Source organism: Aspergillus foveolatus, assembly GCF_047715535.1.
Source record: "Aspergillus foveolatus strain CBS 279.81 unplaced genomic scaffold BDW70scaffold_56, whole genome shotgun sequence".
Taxonomy (NCBI): Eukaryota; Fungi; Ascomycota; class Eurotiomycetes; order Eurotiales; family Aspergillaceae; genus Aspergillus; species Aspergillus foveolatus.
In genome coordinates, this window is record NW_027396120.1 from 116,303 (window position 1) to 135,735 (window position 19,433).

Sequence of the window (19,433 nt, forward strand, 5' to 3'; positions counted from 1 at the left end):
TGTGGGGAAGACACTTTCCTTGGTCTTCGTATGTAGCAAGTGTGGGGATGGGCTGGAATACTTATCAGGCAGTCCTTTTACATCTGATTGGTCTGGATGGAAGAATGTGCAGTTCGTATTCCACTACTGAGAGTATATGCAGGCACAGAACGTCCCACGTGCTATCACCATGTGCCCTACGGCACGCCACCCTAATATACATAGACAAAGTTCTCATTCTCAAGATCCGTCAGATCCTTGAACGCATTATCGTCCACCCTCTGATTGACATCGTCCTTGCAGTCGATGTCGGTCTCACCGACAGTCTGCATTGAGCGATCGACGATCTTCGCGGACTTCCCCATAGCCACACGTCTCTTTTCCTGCCGTTTGTTGAGGTAGAAGATGTATATCAAGTTGAGACTAGACATTCAGTTATTGCTACACGAGGGAGGGAGAATAGGGATAGACTCACACGCAGAGTAGGACGAGGACGCAGAACATGGCGAGACTATTTCCACATCAGATACAGAACAGAGATAGGTTCGAGGTGCCTTACTTGGACAGGAGACCACGTCTGTACCCAGGAGCTTCGTCGGTAGTATAGAGGTTAGGGCCAACGACCTGCTGCGGTTAGCTCTGCTCTGCTTCGACTTGACTTTACTCTAGTGCTCTACTGCCTGGGTACATACATTACCGGCGCACTGTCCAACCAGCAAGATACCGTTGATGACCTTCTTCTTCGTCTCACCGGCTGTATTTCCGGCAGCCCAGGAGTAGATCATCGGTGCTGCTGATGTTAACGTATCATCCATGAACAGATTCGACTGAACCTACTAATGCCGGGGTAAACAGAGATCTGACACTGTTTAGCACGTTTCAACCACAATGAAGGGACATACTTACGATATAATAGCCCGCAAGCAGCGGCCCCTTGTGGGCGTCGCCGCGGGGAATCTCCAGCAACATCACACAGCCAGCGATGGCAGGGAGGCAGAGGAGCGCGATAACACCTCCTTTGGTCTTGTACCTGGTCGCGAGCCACGCGCCACCCAGGGTTGCAATGAGCTGGATCGCACCGAAGGGCATGTTAAAGAGCATGGTCTTGAGCTGGTCGAAACCGAACGACTCGATGATCAGTGGTCCGAAGGTGGTGATGCCGCCGCTGGGGATTCTGCACACACGTATTAGAACAGTTTCCTTATAGGTGGATGGAGTGCAACGTACGAGATTGAGAACATCAACGCGAACCAGAAGAAGGACTTGAGATCGAGGAATGCTTCTCTGACATGGGCCCATTTCCATTCGTGGGTCTCAATGCCTTGTTGGTTCATCCGGAGCCGCTCGATTGCTAGCAGTTTGTCCTCTTCGTTAAGGAATTTGGATTGCATCGGCGAGTCGGGGAGGAAGAATCTATAGCGTCACGATCCCATTAGAGCGGTCAATGTAAGATGAGGGCTTGTTCTCACAAGACGATGAAGGAAAAGGCGATCGTGACAAGCCCAAAGAAGAGGAAGATGATCTGGTAAGGCGCGAGGCTAGAGTGAATATGACCGAGACCGAACGCGATGAGACTGCCGAACTGTTGGATATCTTCGTCAGTGCCAATGGCCCAGAGTATGAACACCCAGCAAAGACTCACCATGTTAACGACGCCATTCATGGCATACCACGAACTAAGCCGCATCGGCTGTTCCCGACGGCGATACCACATTTGAGTAATGGCGATAAATGCAGGGGCTACAAGAATCAGTCTCTCGATACCCAGTGTAGAAAAGATGATAGTGGCGACTCACGAATTCCAGATTCGAACAATCCCAGAAAGATCCGACAAGCCAACAGCCCCCCAAAGGACCTGGCCGGGGTCATGCACGCCAGCGAAATCCCCCAGAAGAAGACCATGACAGCAAGGAACTTGCCCAAGCGGATCTTGACGAGGATATACGCGATGGCCGGCTGAGCAATCAGCTGAACAAGGTAGATGCTCGAGCCCAGCCAGGAGTATTGCTGGCCATGGAGGTTGGCATCTTCAATGAGACCGAAGACGGAGCCATAGGAAAGAGTCGATTTGTCGAGCTGCTGGAGGAAGTAAATGCCCAGGAGGATGGGCAGCAGTCGCAAGTCGATACGGCGAAGGACCCGTTTGTTGTTCTCGGGCGTCAGGATAGTCGAGTGTCCAATGTCTTCGATCAGCTCGAGAGCCCTATCTTTGCGCCCGTCTGGGGGTTGCTGGTGAGGCGGCTGAACGGGCGCAGGGGCTTGAGCCGGTGTTGGAGACGGAGCAACTTCGATGCGTTCATCCTGACTGGACTTTGAGGGAGGCACTGGGTCCATCATGGTGATTCTTCTCCTGGTAGGATACGCTGTAAAGCAGTGGCAAGTGTAATCGACCAAGCTTCAAGGTGCAGATTGTCAGTAGAATGAAGATGATATCTCAGGGGTAAAAAGAAAATAAAACAAAACAAAATAAAGGCCCAAGTCAGCCGTTGAGGTACAGATCACGAAGATACATATTCTGGCGATCAATACCGGGTCGACAGCAGCACTGGGGGGAGGCGAGTTTTATGTGAGGCCCGGGGGGTGTGGATGGCAGTATACCAGCCAGGCCAGCCAGAAGATGAACCTGGGGCACCCCGCGGGGAAATGGCAATCCCACAGTCGGGCGAAGGAGACAAAGGCCGATGGTTATCAGCCCATTAAGCTCGAATGCCACATGGAGAAACGTCGGCTGGTTGAGACGGGGCTAGCAGACGACGGACCGGACGCTAACGAGGACTAGCAAAGAGCTAGACAGAGCCAACCAGCAAATACAAGGGAAACGGAACATCTCCGAGCCCATTCATGATACGCTCAATGACTGGTCCCAAGAAAAACAACTTGGCACTGGATCCGGTCTTCGGCCATCTCGACCGACCATCGTGTGATGACTTCGAGCTGTATAGGTCGGAGATGCGCCCCGAGCCCCGACAGAGTAGCCACCCCATTTGCCAGTGCAAGCCCCTCAGTGTGCCCCTCATAGAATGAGGGGGAGCTGTCGCAGCTATAATTCAAATACAGCTTCGTTGTCGCGTCAGTTTGACCGGCCATTGGCACCAGCATTTTTCTGCTTCAGTTCGACCACCATGCCGCAGAAAGAGTACTGCCCCAAGGGCTACCAGCAAGCGCAGGCCCAGGACTCGAGTCCTGCGGTCTTTCTTCACTCCCAAGGTGCGAAAGGACACTCCTTCGACTTCTCCTTTGAGGCCGTTCGTGAGAACCTTTTCCGCGTTACCTTCACCTCCCCGTCCCATCCTCTCCCTCCATACCCCAGCGTCACGAAGCCAAAAACTAGCCTGGACGGCGTCGAGGTCTCGACAAGCAGCAGTCCTTCGCAGAAAGACATCGAGATTGGCAATGTCAAAGCCGCAGTCAGCTGGGAGAATACCCCGGTGGTCTCGCTGTCATGGAAAGGTGATAGCAAGCCGCTGTACCGCGACCTCCCCCTACGCTCGTATGTCATTGACGGCGAGGGCATCGCCCACTATACCGAGCACGACCGAAAGGCACTTCACGTCGGATTGGGTGAAAAGTCGGCTCCCATGGACCTCACCAATAGACACTTCCAGCTCTCAGCCACCGACAGTTTCGGCTACGACGTCTACAACACCGATCCTCTCTACAAGCACATCCCACTTCTAATCAAAGCAACACCCGCCGGGTGCGTTGCCATCTTCTCGACCACACATGCCAGGGGGACATGGTCCGTGGGCTCGGAGGTCGACGGTCTCTGGGGCCACTTCAAAGTCTACCGTCAGGACTTTGGTGGCCTAGAGCAGTACCTCATCGTCGGCAGGACGCTAAAGGAAGTGGTCAGATCCTATGCTGAGCTGGTCGGCTTCCCTCTGGCCGTCCCTCGCTGGGCCTACGGCTACATCTCTGGTGGTTACCGATATAGCGCGATGGACGAACCTCCAGCCCACCAGGCCCTGATGGAGTTCGCAGACAAGCTCAAGGAGTACGATATCCCCTGCTCCGCACATCAGATGAGTTCAGGCTACTCCATCGCCGAGCACGAGCCGAAGGTCCGCACCGTCTTTACCTGGAACAGGTACCGATTCCCAGATCCAGAGAAGTGGATTGCCGAGTACCACTCACGCGGTATCCGTCTCCTCACTAACATCAAGCCTTTCACGCTCGCCTCGCACCCGGACTTCCAGAAACTCATTGACGGGAACGGGTTCTTCAAGGATCCGGAAACGGGCGAGCCTGGTTACATGCGCCTCTGGAGTGCCGGAGGTGGAACAGGAGGCGATGGATGCCACGTCGACTTCACCTCCGCCGTCGCCTTCAAATGGTGGTATGACGGTGTCCAGTTTCTGAAACGGTCTGGCATTGACGGCATGTGGAACGACAACAACGAGTACACCCTCCCTAATGACGACTGGCGACTGGCCCTCGACGAGCCGACCGTCGCCGAGGCAGCGAAGAAGCAGACTGAGAACAACACCGTCGGCCTTTGGGGCCGAGCCATGCACACCGAGCTTATGGGCAAAGCGTCCCACGACGCCCTTCGTGACCTCGAACCCAACGTCCGGCCCTTTGTGCTCACCCGTAGCGCCACGGCCGGTACGATGCGATACTCGGCCAGCACATGGAGCGGCGATAACGTCACGAGCTGGGAGAGCATGAAGGGAGCCAACGCGCTGTCACTGAATGCAGCAATGTCCCTTCTCCAGGTAAGTCCACTACGACCCATCCAGAACACACTGAAACCCCTCTAACAAGTCGACAGTGCGAAGGCCACGATATCGGCGGATTCGAAGGCCCGCAGCCATCCCCTGAGCTCCTTCTTCGCTGGATCCAGCTCGGCATCTACTCCCCGCGCTTCGCAATCAACTGCTTCAAGACATCCCCAAATAACAACGAAGTTGGAGAAGTCATAGAACCCTGGATGTACCCCGAAGTGACACCTCAGGTCCGTGCCACCATAAAGCGGCGCTATGAGATCCTGCCCTATATCTATAACCTTGGCCTGGAGAGTCATTTCTATGCCTCTCCGCCCCAACGCTGGGTTGGCTGGGGATATGAGTCTGATCCCGAGGTATGGAGCAAGAAGCTTAAGCGTGGCGAGGAACAGTTCTGGTTCGGCGAGACCATTCTCGTCGGAGGTGTTTACGAGCCAGGTGTCAATGTCGCCAAAGTGTACCTCCCTCGCAAGGCAGGGGACGAGTTTGACTATGGCTTTGTCAACATGAACGCCCCGTACACGTACTATGCCTCCGGACAATGGGTTGAGGTCCCCTCTGAATGGAAGGAAAGCATTGCCCTTCTCGCCAAGATCGGCGGCGCAATCCCCGTCGGCAAGTCGGTTCAGACCCGCGTTCCAGGCGACGAGACTGCTGCCTCACTTGCCATCACCGAGCTGGACGACTACCGCGGGGTGGAGATCTTCCCTCCGCACTCAACGTCACATGGGACCGTCTTCACCACGAGTTGGATGGAAGACGACGGGATCTCAATCGAGCAGAAGGTTTCCAAGTATACGGTTCGGTATGAATCGACGGAAGACCGGGTGATTGTGGGCTTTACCAAGGACGAGAGCAGCGGATTTGTGCCGGCCTGGAATGACCTGGATATTATTCTGCATAATGGTGATACAAGGAGGGTTATCGCGGATGATGGAAGGGCAGTCGAGTATAAGGGAACTGATTCGAGGGGAAGAGAGGTCTATACGCTCAGGTGTTAGGTCTGTTTATCGAGGGATGGGTGGTTAGACGCACAGGCTGCATATATATTGGAGGTTACGTTTCATCTACAATTATGGTTTCATATATTATAAGTCAGGATAGCCAAGAGGGGACAAGGGGTATTGAAACTGAGAGATCATAGATGGATTATGGATAATAAACAATCTATTTTTTAAGAGATCTACATGTTAAACAGCGTTATATAGCCTTACCACTTCAGTACACCAACTTCTTCAGCAAGCCCAAACAGAGACCAATGAGAAAAGGGATTCCAGAGGCTTTGCTGCGTAAGGAAATCTTCTCCTGCCTAGAAAGGATTACTGTAATTCCGAAAGACACTCAGTGGCTGCGCGCCTTTGAGAATATTCTCAAGTAATGTCCCATAGTCCCAGCCCATAGCCGAGGCCGCAATGGCCGTTAAGCTGGCTTGATCCTCGCGCTCTGGACGGCCAGGCCCAGTCATGTTCTACTTCCGTTAGACCTCTAATTATCGGTGAAAAAAAGGGTACTTACTGGCTTCATGTTGATGTCAAAAAGCGCAAAGTCGGACCCAGGACCGAACCGGCGAACGTCAACTCGTATCGGTGCCGTAGCTCCTATCAACTGCGCGACCTTCTCACATTGGCGCATTATCTTGCCGTACGCTGGGTCTTTGAGCTCCTCTTCTGTCACGACTCTCGAGTTGGCAGTGACGGCCACCACGCCGTTATATGGAGCAATGCCATCATCATGGTTGAACCGAGTTACCGGGACCATGCTCCAATGGTGCGGATTAGAGGGTGTCGGGGGCATGACAGTAATGGTAGCCTCCTCGCCTGCGAGGAACTCTTCCAACATGACGAGCGGCGACTCGGCAAGAAGTGTCTTTGTATGCTGCAGCAACTGCTGTTTGTCACGGCATACCTTGACCCCATGGCTTCCGCGTCCACGGACGGGCTTCCCAACGATCGGATACCGGTCGACCTGTTGAACGAGCTGTTCTATATTTTTCGAAGTGACCAACCAAGACTTTGGCAAGGTGAATCCGCCAAGCTGGGCTAGTTTCCCGTTCAAATACGCCTTGTCGTCGAAATTCTCCACCAAACCGGGCGGCTGGCCGACTACGTAGATCTTGTCGGCGAGCGGCGTCAACCTGGCCGATGTCTGAAGGGGATGAGAACTGAATAATATAGTGTTCGCCCAGAGATGCGTGGCGCCCTGATGGACGGCAGAGTAGATGCCCTCTTCTGTGTCGGGGAATGTCCAGCCCTCGTTGGAGGATACAGGGGCTGAAAGGTCCGACTTGATCACCTGGATGCCTTTCCGTTGGAGGGTATAGACAATATCTGCTCCAGAGTCTTGGTAGCCTACGCTCTTTCAGTATAACTATAAAAGTCTTGACCGAGTTACTGCTTACCACCCGGTTTTCTAGGCTTTCTGACGCCATTGATGACCGGCGGTTCGATGGCCTGGTACAGAACGGCGACGGTCGGGGCGTTGGTTATAGTACTAGCATAACGGCTCGGTCCGATCTTTGATGCCCTGCGTATAGTGTGAGAAGCAAGCATGGCGGATTGATGAAGAGGAGAAATGACAGCTGGACGCTACGTTGGACTTTTGACGTTGAACGTTCTTCGCGGGCTTTTCCGTAAGTAGTCTCGGATAGATCCGATAGTCGGCACGCTTCGGTTATTCTCCGAGCCGTATGTATGGCCTGCATACCAGCAACTGCAAAGCCATAAAGTGTCAAGCCTTGCAGCAAGGAGCTTACGCATGAGACGAGGCTCTTCTAGGTCGTCTGTATATTGTTATCCCTGCCCCTATGGCTTCCTTTTCAACCACCCTATCGATACGGTGGACGTTCATGTTCCCTATCATGATATTTCCCGTCGAGGCCGATGTATATCCTCAATGGGTATATGCATACAGAAGTTCGGTTACGCTTGTTCCGTAGGGGTGTCTGTTGCCACACTCAATGCCTCTTGAGGGACCAGATTGCCTTTTACTCTAATACTGGCCGCGTTTCGCTCTGTGCACTGAGATCACTATATACTCATGGAAACGAAACTATGGAAAGAGACCGACTTTGATTCCGCAATCAGCCTCATTATCATAACCATATCCCCTGTTTATCCTCGGTAGCTGCTCGATAGTCCAATTCCATCGAGATCTCTTTGTCCTAAAATTGACAACCAAACCACATGATTGCATAAGTGCCTAGAATGCTGTAGCTGCTCTTGCTCGAACAACTAGACGTCAGTAGCCACCTAATTGGTTCCTGAGCGTCGAAGCAAACTCCTACCAATCCTCTGTAGAACTAAGTGTTGTGTTCAAGGTACAGCGTGGAGCCCGGAACAGCCCGGAGCGCTTGGCCTACACATACTGTGGCATCGATCAAACTGTAGTATGAGAAACAGTCGGCATATACTTTGGATAGGCATTCGCGCCTTTTAAGCTGGATAAAACGCCGACTGGCATCAGAAGATAGGGTGATCAAGTCACAGATGAAGCCCTCTCTTGTCTTTCCTCTAGAGTACTGTCGCAGATGCGATTGCGTATGTTTCCTATATGATTGACAAGGGGTATATTGCATGCCCACCTGTTATTTGCCAATATGAGTCCAAAAGGTTTCATCAATTGCCATCGCTTGCCCGGTTAGCTCAGTTGGCTAGAGCGTGGGACTTTTACCGCTTAATTCTGCTGGTATCCCAATGTCGGGGGTTCGAGCCCCCCATCGGGCGAAATCTATCATTTTTGTTCCTTTCTGTTTTTTCCAGCACTAATTTTCAGCTATTTCCTGTTTCAACGACCAGGCTATATAGCCACCTAATCCTCGATTAAGCGCGGCCACTTGGCCATGCAATCAGCTCACGGTGTAAAGTCCATACACTGTCTAATGGTGCCAAAATGTACGCTGAATTCTTTGCATATAATTTTGTTTTAAATTCGTTGATCTCTATATGGCTTGGCGAACAAGCAGAGCATGAAAATATATTCGGCTTCCCTTTCCATTGGTTGGAATGATATTAAGATTGACCTTACAGCTGATCCATTTTGTCAAGTCCATCATCGCGGTGGCGGCATTCCCGTCTTTTGAACCCATGTCGTATCCGATCAAAGTTCAGAAGCCGAAGGTATTGGGACGCGAATCAGAAACACCGACTGTTGCGCAGTGTTAAGGCATGCAACACGTGAGACTTAAGGTCAATCGACCTTGGTTCAAAGCAATGTTCCGAACTGCTTCGTCCAACTTTTGCTGAGGTACCTCCCTGAAGGCGCCATTCTTGAAGGTTGATATTTGAAGTCTGGACTTCAAACACCCTGGTCGGCCCAGTTCGTCTTCCCTAGTTGCACAAGCTGGCTAGATTCGCAATACAGCGTGTCCATGATCAAATTTGAAAATTCATCTGCGTTTTGAATACGCGGGAGGTTTTACTCGTCCACCAGGACCATTAGAGTTTTTATAGTTAAAAAGTAAGGTCCGAGGTTATTGAACAGGAGAAGATATGTGGCCACTACACCGTAGCATGAGCCGAGTAACCCAATCAGTAGAGCGGCGGCTCTTGCCGCCATATTCCGCTGGTGCCGCACCAAAATGTCGGGCCTGGCTCAGTTGTAAGAACTTGACATTGACATATATATACTGCGTATAATTGCTCTCTAACATCAAAGTTGCCCGGTTAGCTCAGTTGGCTAGAGCGTGGGACTTTTACCGCCTTAATTTGCCGGTGATCCCAATGTCGGGGGTTCGAGCCCCCCATCGGGCGTTTCCTTTTTTGGTTTTTTGGTTGCCTGGTAAGCCAGGCTGATTTTTGATCTAAATTTTAGTAGCGTTCATCTTCGTTTATCGATTGTGAACAAGGGATGAAAGGATCTCTGCTGGAATACAATGGGCAATGCCCTTTCTACGGCCCAGGCGTAAAGCATGGTCCCCAGTCATATGGCAAGCTAGAATGTCCTCTATAACTTTCCCATAGGTGCTGACTACACAGTTGAGCAAGCACCTTTACCCTCAGTGCCATTCTCTCTCGGAAGTCGGTACTCTTTTTTATTCAAAAAGAGGCAGTATTTGTGCTCTCAATTAACTCCGATGGGTCCTAAGTCGCTTCGGTACTTTTCCGAGCCCGCGGCTGGAGCAGCACGGGAAAGCCTTTTAGTGCAGTGCTTGGCCCATCTAACATAAGCTTTCCCTGTGACTTTGTTGCTTTGAGTCTGGAACGCACTGATGGCCGCTCTGCAGTACCTGGGACGGAAGCATGCCCTATTAGATAGATCAAGTTCAGTTCATCGCGAGGTGGTCTTAGTCAGAGTATTAGGATGAGCTGATATAGTCTAGAAATCCGCAATTTGTTGTCTATGTTAGTGGATCGCTTCTGAAGTTTGTCGTCAATACGAATATATATATTTTCGTAGACATAATTTGGCCGTGTGTTATAAGAATTTGCCCCGAATTCTTAAACAACTGCTCTAGAACAGACCAGCCCGTAGCTTTGGGTCATGTACCCGTCCTCGGGAGACTAATTTTTTTTTTTTTTTTTTTTATTTTTTATGGTTAGCTGGGTGTTATACTCGCCTCGAGGACATGGACTCGTATTCGTACAAACTGCCATCTTGGGAACTCTGACCAAAACCAAGACCCGTGCACAGGACACGCTTGGCGCTTTAGAGATTTCCCCAACAAGCATCCTCGACAGCAACGCCATGGTTGCCTAGAAGGCTTGTGCAGTATATGCCGAACCGCATCCGTTGCTGCCCTCAGACACTCGCCACCATAACGAATACGTGGTCATGCTCCAGGCCGAGCAGTTTGCGCAATGCCGCTCCGCCGCACGCATCGCAAATCAAGACACGGCTGCAAAGCATGCAAACAGCGGAGAGTGAAGGTACGTCACCCAGCCCCCTTCGAGGCTAGCGCTTGCTAAGCTGACGATATTAGTGCGATGAGGCGCGGCCGGTCTGCTCCAACTGCAGGCAGCGACAGGAAGACTGCGAATATGTCGCCGAGGCCTCGTTCATCTGGGCCCGGGACAACGCTCCTCGCCGCGGAAGAAGACGCGTCGCACTCTCTAATCTGACAGGAGAAGATTCTTCTACCACTCCAGAGACGCCCTTTCGTCTTCTGGATAGACCGTTCAGCCATGAGACCCCCTTCCTGAATCCGCCGCTGGATATGACCCAGCTAAGGCTGCTGGTTAATTGGCAGCACGAGACCTGCCAATTCTTCTCCCGCAACACAGAGACCCGAGTGGTATGGCAGATCAATCTCGTTGACGAAGCGCTCAGGGCACCGCCCCTTATGCATGGTATCCTAGCAGTGTCAGCGGTGCACCTTGCTCTTTCAAACCAGGGACACGAACAAGCTTTCTGGCTGGGTCTCGCCACGGCGCATAAGGCCCAGGCGCTGCAGGCACTCCGCGAGGGTCTGAACAATGTCACCCCAGACAACGCTCGGTCGTTGATGGGGTTGTCCGCCTTGGTCGTGGCCTATGCATTCGGCTCGGCCCTGACGAGCGCTGCCGGCTCGGGCTCAGACTCGGACAAACCCTCACTAGCTGCGCTCAACAATGTCTTCGTCCTGTGCCGTGGTGTCCAGCAGATCACAAGCGCAGCTTTTGCCTTCCTTCGACAGAGTAATTTCGCGCCGCTCTTCAGCACGGGCGATCAGTCTGTCGCCATTCCGGATCATGTCAAAGAATCCCTGGACTATCTGGATCATCTAAACACAGAATGTTTATATGCTGGAGACCACGATGCCGCAACGTACACGCTTGTTATTGAGGCGCTGCGGGGTCTCTCTGGTCACGCCTTCTCCCAGCCAAACTCAATGACATTGCCGGTTGGATGGGCCATCAGGGTGTCTCCGAAGTATCTAGAATACCTGCAAGCGAAACGGCCGTTTGCACTGGTTGTCCACGCCCATTACTGCGCGTTCCTCCATCTAGCACGCGGCAACTGTTTCTTGCAAGGATGGGGTCGATCTGTACTAGAAGACATATTAGAGCTGCTGGACGAGGACTGGAAGGCGTATATCAAATGGCCTATTTGTGAGGTGTTTGGTGAAGGTGTAATGCGATCCCAGTCGGCGCTACCATTATCAACGACCTGATATTTCTTTTTACATTCACCTTTAATAAGCTATGTATAGTTCGGAAGGTGTACCTTCATAGTAAGCCCTAGCCACGAAACCAATCGGTAGCCGGGTATATCCAATGCCTTCCAAGTGATCTAGCGCCCTCCTGCGTGCAGCCGTACCCTTGTTCCCAGGGATGTTCAAGAGCCGCCTATTATTAGGAATAGGTCCAAGGACTCCAGTTTGGAGTGCGCAGCCTGTTGCCTGGGAAAAGAAGGGCAAAATCCGACTGTTGATCAGGGCCCACCCAAACAAGCGGTATAGTTGTCCTAATCGGGACAATGGTACGAATGCGAATATTCTCAGCGAATGCTCTGCGAAACTAGGTGTAATTATGAATCTGACCAAATGCATAGGCGAAGAATGGAATATAGGCAGCACAGTTTGATTTATTGGAGTGTCAAAGGCATAAATAAACAGTTCGTCGTTGATATCTAACTGTATTTCTTGAAAGACTTCCTGACCACGACCGACAAGTTGTTCAAACCTTTCACTCTTTCTCAACCATGCTTTCAAGACTCAACATCGCTGCAGAGGAAATTCCTCGGACAAAGCTCAAGCTGCATGTCATCATAGGCGCTTTGGTCCTGGCAACATTTATCCTCAACATCGCCCGCGTAGTCGACAGTGGCACCCCTCGGGCCAGAACAAATACATGGGGTATTGCGGTTGTACGTAAACCGTCTTCTCAGCTTCAATTCCAACACCAAACCCTAACAGTAAATAGTGCGTCAAGTCGGCTGTCTTCATGGCTTACCAGATCTTAACTGCCCACGTCGAGAGACTGAAACGATGGGCAAATACGAAAGTCAACGTCGTATTGAATATAATCGATACGGTTTTCTGGTTTGCGCTTATCATTATCTCGATCATGGGTACCATGGGGTCGCGCAGTGTCAGTAGTCGTGCGTTAGGGGCGATCATTATTATCCTGGCGATTGTTTTGTGTCCTGTAGCTGGGTTTCTTTCGTGGGTCTGTATCCGTGAGCGGGGACACTACAAGCAGTATGGCGTTTTGCCTGGCAGGGCTGGAAAAGGAGCTGGTGTTGTCTAGCCAGTGATACACTAGGTAGTCTATAAAGATAGGTTACGGGCGAAAGATTGAGAGTGATATGGTATATATTATCGAGCATGATTGACATGACAGTTTGAAACCACTAGGACCTTGATCAGACAAAGCCCTTCGGCCATATATTTAGTCGTACCCCGCAGTTCTGAAATATATGACTCGTAGCGGATTCGGCGGTAGGTCGCCTGTAACCCTCTTTCTACTTGAATTTAGTCTATAAATGGTGTTCCATAACAATTATGATAGAATACAGGTAAAACAAATCAGCCATCCATCTCAAAAGTTCGTCCGCCCACTATTCGCCAGCATCTCCAGATCCTCAGCATGCTTATACAGCGCCTGTTTTCCCGAGACAACATTACTCGGATGCCAAACGTTCAGGATTACACAGCAAACAAGCATGAGAGATGCATCTAACACATATATAAACACCTCTTTGCTCTGCAGAAACCCCTCCTTTCCCTGAATGTACTCGGCGACGCGGTACAAAGATCGGATTAAGATCAGGAAGCTGACAAGATATAAGATTTTGAGGTATTTGTTCCAGGGCACATCTATGCCCATACGGTGCATCGGGGTCGACAACATTCGGCGGTGGAAAATGATCGAGACGACAATGAAGATGCTGAAGAAGAAAATCTGGACGAAGAGGCCGCCCAGGATCATATTCTCGCCCATTTCGGCGCGATCTTGGGTTTTGGCGCTGGCTTGCATTCCGCCTCCTTAATATCTCGTCAATAGTCGGTCCTTGCAGTTATTTCGGCAAGCTAAAGGCGATGAGTATTGACGTACCGCCGCTCTGCATAAAGAAAGATATCACATCACCCGCCACGAAGATCTTCGTAAGCCAATTCGGTCTAATAGGCGAGAGTGAACCGGCGTTCAGCGTGCGGATGATACGTCCAAGAAGCATGTAGACGGAAGCTGCGAAGAGTGCTGGACCTAGGAGGATCAACAGGCTTTGCCCGATGTAGGGGTACATAGTCCAGTTGGGGGTCTGGGTCGCGCTGATGAACCTGCAGAGGTAGCCGATCGCTTCGACTGGATAGGGTCAGTGGCTGCTCTCAATCTCTGTACACCATTGGAGGGAAAAACATACAAATCCCTCCAATAATGAATGGAGTCATATACCATGTCCGGTTCTGAATCGTTTGCCACATATGCACAACTGTGGTGAGGCCGAAAAGGGCAGCGAAGGGGATTGCTGCGCCCTTGGAGGGATCGTACATATAGTACTGGTAACCCATGATGAGTAGATGTTATTTGGAAAAATATCTGACTGGAAAGGCCCATAGTAATGGGCCAGGTCCCGTTTATGTACTCGCTGCATCACTCATGATGAATGGGCGCCAGATGGACAGGAGGGGAGATGAAAGTCAGATCGAAATAGAAGCACTCCACCAAGGTATAACCCTACTCGGACCTCCATACGAGGTACGAACTGACGGATGTGCAAGTCCTGAAACCCAAACCCGAAGTGCGACCCGTCTACTAATAAAGGTACCAACCAAAATAAAGAGAGGGTTGTGGATCCACAAGCTAGAGTGGCGCCGGCCCTGTCCGAAACGGGTTATGGGTACGAGAACGAGGATCGAATGTCTTTGCCTACAGGACCATTTTTTTATAGCCAGATAATTGTAGGAGAAGGATGTTAGCATTGAGTCTTCAGGGTTCTATTTAAGCTGCGCTCGTCCCAGTTGTGTCTGGGCACTTTAACTTCAACTCAACTCTACCCCCTTTCTCTGGACCCTCTGCAAACGATACTCTTCACCATGGAATTCACGTTCTACTATTACACCCCCTCAGCGGCAGCTGGAGGCATATTTGCTGGGTTATTCGGCGTCTGCACAATTTTACACCTCTACCAACTGCTCCGTACACGGACCTGGTTCATGATCCCTTTCGCTATCGGCGGTGCATGTAGGAAGCCTTCCCATTGCCAGGGACACTGCAGGACTGACTCAACCAGTGGAAACCGTTGGGTACATAGGCCGTATTCTCTCATCTGCCGAAGCACCCAACTTTACAAAAGGCCCGTATGTGATGCAGAGCGCTCTCATCTTGATCGCTCCTGCCTTTCTGGCCGCGAGCATATACATGACACTCGGCCGAATTATCGCCATGCTGGATGCAGAGAGATGCTCCATCATACCACTGCGGTTCTTGACCAAGATCTTTGTTGCTGGCGACGTTCTCTCCTTCCTCATGCAGGCCTCAGGTACAGATCTATTGACCATTAAATACGGACGAAGCTAACGAGACAGGCGCCGGAATCATGGTCAAGGATGAGAAGAGCGCAGACACAGGCGAGAAGATCATCGTCGGTGGTCTGTTCGTACAGATCATCTTCTTTGCCTTCTTCGTTCTTACCGCTGCTGTCTTTGAGGTGCGAATGGCAAGGCAACGAGTGCCGGTTTCTCTTGAACTGCAGAGAATCTGGCGTCGGCATATGTTGGCCCTCTGCTTCACGAGTGTGCTGATCCTGATCCGCTCGGTGGTTCGCGTTGTCGAGTACCTCATGGGCTACGATTCGTACATGATGAAACAGGAGGTTTTCATCTACGTGTTTGACGCACTGCTGATGTTTATTGTCGTGTTCACTTTGAACTGGATCCATCCGAGCGAGACCAATTGTGCTTTGGGTAGAGGAAAGACGTATTTCTGGCGCGTCGTTGCAATCCGCAAGTTTGCTACACCGACGGTAGAAATGGAGGAGGGAAGGCTGTCCAGTCATAAATAAGTCACAGTTCAGATACGATTTACGAAATATGAAGTGATTTTATTCCCCAGATTGTTCAAACTATTACATTCCATCAATCCCCGCCCCGATCGGTGTCCCATATTGGTCCCGCAGTAGTAACCATAACTCAATCGCATGGTATAGTATAGCATCCATAATGAAAATCCGTGTTCAGTTGTGCCCATAATTTGCGCAGTCCCATATAAAACCGTTTTTAGAACACAACCGCCGCCGCCCTGACAGTCAACGCAGCCAGAATTCCCGATGAGACCGCAAACACACAGAACCTCAAAGGGACAATATTGCTCGTGCACTGGATGAGACTATGCACGATCCTCGTCCCAACGTACGCCCACGCCAGTCCCTGGTCGACAGAATTATCCTCGCCGTGGCGGGCAATCGCGAGAGCCAGCGCAACGGCGTAGAACTGCGTCGGCTGCTCGAGGAGGTTATTGTAGTTGTCGCCCTTCCAGCGCACAGAAGGGGGCGTCTTCTCGTTCAGCTCGGCCTTAGTGATGGTCGGATCGGAAGATTCCTTCAGGTGTCCGACGGCGGGAATACGTGTAGCGAACATCCAGATCTCGACGAGGAAAGTCCATCCGTTCAGGGCAATGACGGGTTGCAGGAGGCCGGGGATATGGACTGAGGACATGGTTATGCCGATTCTAATAGTGGTAAATTTCACACCGGTAAAAGCAGGTGGGAGAGTGAGAAATGGATAAAAGACGGCATGGTGGTGGTCATATAACTCTCCCGCTCGGTGGTTGGAATCCGAAGGCCGGTGCTCTGTCAGACTCCGGCGGAGTCCGGAGTTGAAGTCCGGTCTTGCCTGTTTGGGCGACGATGACGCTTTTAGAGTATTTTTGAATGACAAGACTATTGCTTCGAGATGCCGTATATAATTATACCACTCCACAGCATAAGTATTGCCGCATCTCAGTTCCAGGAGTCTGAAAGCAGCTATGTACCTACCTCAAAATAATAAAATAGCTTTAATGAAGCAAACAGGATAATAGATTGTTCGTAAACTAAATCGACTGTTGGAACCTTTGACTTTGGGAAACAGTGCAGGACTTGAGACTGCAAAGGAAATCAAAGTAGGCTGGATGCTGCTCTTGCATCAGTCCAGCCACGCTTCTACCGCGGGCCTCAATGCATCCTGCAGCCACGCCTCTTCGTTGTACCGCAAGTCACCATCGAACCCATGTTCACCCTCATGGGTAATGAACTGAATCTTGTCGTTTCCTGGCTGGCCGGTTGTTACCTTGCCAAGTTTAGTAATAAAGGGCTCTGAATGGTGCGGCGGCACCACAGTATCATTGAGTCCCTGAATGATGGTGACACCTCCCGTCGGGATCCGAACTCCTTTTTTCAGTTGCTGAAGGGGATATAGTGCTTCGGAGTGATTGGAGTCTCGCGCGTACCAATCCCCCAGGTACCCGTATTCGATCGCGGCCAGCATCAGAGGAAGGTAATCACCGGAAGTTGAAGTGATAGGCCCGTCTGGAGCGGTGTCTAGAATCGCACTGATGATCGATTCGTCGAAATGCTGCCCGAAGGGAGGGATCGTACGAGGCTCAGTAAAGTCAGGAGAATTCATGTCCACAGTTGGGTACATGCCAATGGCAGCGCGCACGGGGAATCTGACAGAATTTGAATTCGCGAGCTGGAGGGCAGAATTGATGCTCAGCAGTCCACCAGCTGACTCTCCCGTCACGAGGATGCGTGCAAGGTCGATTTCGGTAGGTGTTGTGTGTGTCGCCAGAATATCCTCCACAGCTGGAGACTGTAGCCATGCCCAGAAGTCTTTTATGTCGTCATAAATGTCCAAGCCAGTCGCTTGAGGCATCAGGCGGTAATTGGCGCTGACAATAACAGCCTCGTGTTCAAGGGCAAGGTCGGACAGCCAGTATGGAAACCAATCCATGTATAGGGAGTCACCCATTACCTAGTACTAGTTAGCATTCAGGATTGGATTGATGTCAAGCCAGAAATCGAGCACCAGTCCACCACCGTGAAAGCGGGCAACTATAGGTCTTTTTCCCTCGTACGTCGTCTGCGGCACGAGGATATCGGCGCGGATCGGATGGTCGCCGACGTGCTTGTAAGTCTCTTGGATAAGATTGAAACCTTGGATCTTGGTTAGGTTGGCCATGGTGAACTTGTCAGGCTGATTGGGCTGTCAGATAGTGAGGTCTAACCCTCCCTTTATAAAATGAACCGCCTGGAGAGTACGTGCCGGATCCCCTCGGAGTGAACGACTTTCGCGAGCTCACCAATCATCTTCTGAGTAGTCAGATATTGCATCGTTTCCTTGCTTACATATAGCCAATCATAATCTCTGGCACGCGAGTCTGCAACGCAAAGGCATCCTAGCTCGACAACCTATTGGGTAATATGTCATGGATGTTGATCCTGGACCCTGCGGCTAAACACTGGAACTTGGCAATTCTTCACTTACAATATAAAGAACGCCATTAAAGGAGCTGGGCTTTACACGCCGTGTTATTCACGGCGCTATGACAGGCCCGAGATAAATCGTTGGGGTAAATGGCCCCTCTGCCAACGCCAGGCTGCTCCACGCAACACTTCGGGCCCCGGTCTCAGGAGCATAAAATCGGGTTGAGGGCTGCGGTAAATATGCCGAAGATTAGCTGAGTTGATTGAAGGTTAATTTCTCTCTTTGAAGATGAAGCTTTTCGTGGAAGAATAGATGACATGGACCTTCGTCGCCATAATTGGGGCACGGCGCGGTTGAGAGTCTCAATGTCCGGTGAAGGACGAGCGAAGAAAAACTGAACAGGTTGAAAGTTCGCATTCCCAATAATGTATGTCGCGTCATACCTAGAAGGCGGAGCCTAGTACGTGAGACACCTACCAATCCGTGGCAGTTCTCGAAATAGCCGTAGATCATGTTCACTAGACAGTGTAAAGAACCGTCACTTCTGTTTGTGACCGGCTGAATTGAGCGGACCTTTGAATGGCCCAGAATCATGAGGGGGAGGTTAATCAGTGCGTATGCTGACTGGGCGAGGGCTGACGCATGCTCCAGTTGAGGATAAAAAAGATCCTCTAGAGTATCTGGTCACTGTAGGAAACACGAGATATGTCAGTAATGTTTATCTTCTATGCGCTATAATATTCGCTTAGTGGCTTGTTTTACCGATGAGAGGAGGAGCTTTCGCTCTCGTAGATGATATATGCGATAGACTGGTTTCTTTGGCATAGTTTCCGCAAGCCAAAATTTCTGTATTCACGCCAATCCATCCAGCAAGAACTTCAGTTTCATCGCAAGTGACGCAGCTCCGATTCAGAGACCTCAATGACGCCTCTAACCTGACCAATGAGGAGAGTGCGATGCGGAAAACCGAATCACCACATAATCTACCCATAGGTGTTGGCTTCCAGTCATGTAGCTACAGATCCGATGCAGTAACTGTTGCTACGGGAAGGCATCAAATTGACCCTGTGCGGTAAGGCTTTGCGCCCGCGCCCGCTGGAAGATATCCCTACTCGGTCTCGTAAAATCCGCATTCTCACCTTGGACCAGCATCTGGATGCAGATTGGAACTGTAGCGGAAGCCGAGGGGACTCGTCAAGAGATCTGCGGGCCGTCCGGAATGATTGTCATGCAGGGAGCGGAAGCCAGCGAAGATGGACGGGAGACGACGCGATGGGGCCGATCTCTCCTGCCTGCAGCGGCGGACATCCTTGCGCAAAACGTGCCGTAACCCCCCTTGTCGCTATCAGGGGTTATAGCACATAGCAGATGCTGGTGCAGCCGCAGCGCGGTATCTTCGGTGCCTCTGA

At 51.2% G+C, this 19,433-nt stretch overlaps 9 protein-coding genes and 2 non-coding genes across 11 annotated transcripts; 6 read left to right on the forward strand and 5 right to left on the reverse strand.

Annotated features, from left to right (window-relative positions):
- Window positions 1-191: 191 nt before the first annotated feature.
- On the reverse strand, window positions 192-2,316 carry BDW70DRAFT_170514 (putative MFS transporter; the record flags this gene model as incomplete). The annotated part of the gene is made up of 10 exons (XM_073742948.1): window positions 192-402; window positions 455-490; window positions 539-603; window positions 672-769; window positions 817-838; window positions 886-1,153; window positions 1,207-1,392; window positions 1,449-1,561; window positions 1,622-1,719; window positions 1,776-2,316. 10 exons carry the CDS (start codon window positions 2,314-2,316, stop codon window positions 192-194), a joined length of 1,638 nt encoding a protein of 545 aa, XP_073593042.1.
- A 746-nt stretch (window positions 2,317-3,062) lies between these two features.
- BDW70DRAFT_170515 (putative alpha-glucosidase) lies at window positions 3,063-5,704 on the forward strand (the record flags this gene model as incomplete). Its single annotated transcript, XM_073742949.1, has 2 exons — window positions 3,063-4,694; window positions 4,751-5,704. The coding sequence occupies exons 1-2, from the start codon at window positions 3,102-3,104 to the stop codon at window positions 5,702-5,704; spliced, it is 2,547 nt and encodes an 848-aa protein (XP_073593043.1). The 5' UTR covers window positions 3,063-3,101.
- Window positions 5,705-5,981: 277 nt separating this feature from the next.
- BDW70DRAFT_142193 (uncharacterized protein) lies at window positions 5,982-7,292 on the reverse strand. The gene is made up of 3 exons (XM_073737888.1): window positions 7,102-7,292; window positions 6,219-7,051; window positions 5,982-6,171 (listed from the first exon to the last, which is right to left on the reverse strand). The coding sequence occupies exons 1-3, from the start codon at window positions 7,250-7,252 to the stop codon at window positions 6,013-6,015; spliced, it is 1,143 nt and encodes a 380-aa protein (XP_073593044.1). The 5' UTR covers window positions 7,253-7,292; the 3' UTR covers window positions 5,982-6,012.
- A 1,041-nt stretch (window positions 7,293-8,333) lies between these two features.
- On the forward strand, window positions 8,334-8,425 carry BDW70DRAFT_t151. The gene has a single exon. It is a non-coding gene; the product is annotated as a tRNA-Lys (tRNA).
- Window positions 8,426-9,358: 933 nt separating this feature from the next.
- On the forward strand, window positions 9,359-9,451 carry BDW70DRAFT_t152. Its single transcript has one exon. It is a non-coding gene; the product is annotated as a tRNA-Lys (tRNA).
- A 1,047-nt stretch (window positions 9,452-10,498) lies between these two features.
- BDW70DRAFT_162813 (Zn(II)2Cys6 transcription factor) lies at window positions 10,499-11,790 on the forward strand (the record flags this gene model as incomplete). Its single annotated transcript, XM_073741195.1, has 2 exons — window positions 10,499-10,567; window positions 10,621-11,790. The coding sequence occupies 2 exons, from the start codon at window positions 10,499-10,501 to the stop codon at window positions 11,788-11,790; spliced, it is 1,239 nt and encodes a 412-aa protein (XP_073593045.1).
- A 530-nt stretch (window positions 11,791-12,320) lies between these two features.
- Window positions 12,321-12,868, forward strand: BDW70DRAFT_162814 (uncharacterized protein; the record flags this gene model as incomplete). Its single annotated transcript, XM_073741196.1, has 2 exons — window positions 12,321-12,485; window positions 12,542-12,868. The coding sequence occupies 2 exons, from the start codon at window positions 12,321-12,323 to the stop codon at window positions 12,866-12,868; spliced, it is 492 nt and encodes a 163-aa protein (XP_073593046.1).
- A 291-nt stretch (window positions 12,869-13,159) lies between these two features.
- BDW70DRAFT_162815 (RTA1 domain-containing protein) lies at window positions 13,160-14,130 on the reverse strand (the record flags this gene model as incomplete). The annotated part of the gene is made up of 3 exons (XM_073741197.1): window positions 13,160-13,605; window positions 13,676-13,924; window positions 13,983-14,130. 3 exons carry the CDS (start codon window positions 14,128-14,130, stop codon window positions 13,160-13,162), a joined length of 843 nt encoding a protein of 280 aa, XP_073593047.1.
- A 525-nt stretch (window positions 14,131-14,655) lies between these two features.
- BDW70DRAFT_170519 (RTA1 domain-containing protein) lies at window positions 14,656-15,623 on the forward strand (the record flags this gene model as incomplete). Its single annotated transcript, XM_073742950.1, has 3 exons — window positions 14,656-14,803; window positions 14,853-15,101; window positions 15,148-15,623. 3 exons carry the CDS (start codon window positions 14,656-14,658, stop codon window positions 15,621-15,623), a joined length of 873 nt encoding a protein of 290 aa, XP_073593048.1.
- A 57-nt stretch (window positions 15,624-15,680) lies between these two features.
- On the reverse strand, window positions 15,681-16,308 carry BDW70DRAFT_142198 (MAPEG family protein). Its single transcript, XM_073737889.1, has one exon. The coding sequence runs from the start codon at window positions 16,273-16,275 to the stop codon at window positions 15,838-15,840; it is 438 nt and encodes a 145-aa protein (XP_073593049.1). The 5' UTR covers window positions 16,276-16,308; the 3' UTR covers window positions 15,681-15,837.
- Window positions 16,309-16,681: 373 nt separating this feature from the next.
- On the reverse strand, window positions 16,682-17,778 carry BDW70DRAFT_170521 (Alpha/Beta hydrolase protein; the record flags this gene model as incomplete). Its single annotated transcript, XM_073742951.1, has 2 exons — window positions 16,682-17,571; window positions 17,626-17,778. The coding sequence occupies 2 exons, from the start codon at window positions 17,776-17,778 to the stop codon at window positions 16,744-16,746; spliced, it is 981 nt and encodes a 326-aa protein (XP_073593050.1). The 3' UTR covers window positions 16,682-16,743.
- Between the last annotated feature and the right edge of the window lie 1,655 nt (window positions 17,779-19,433).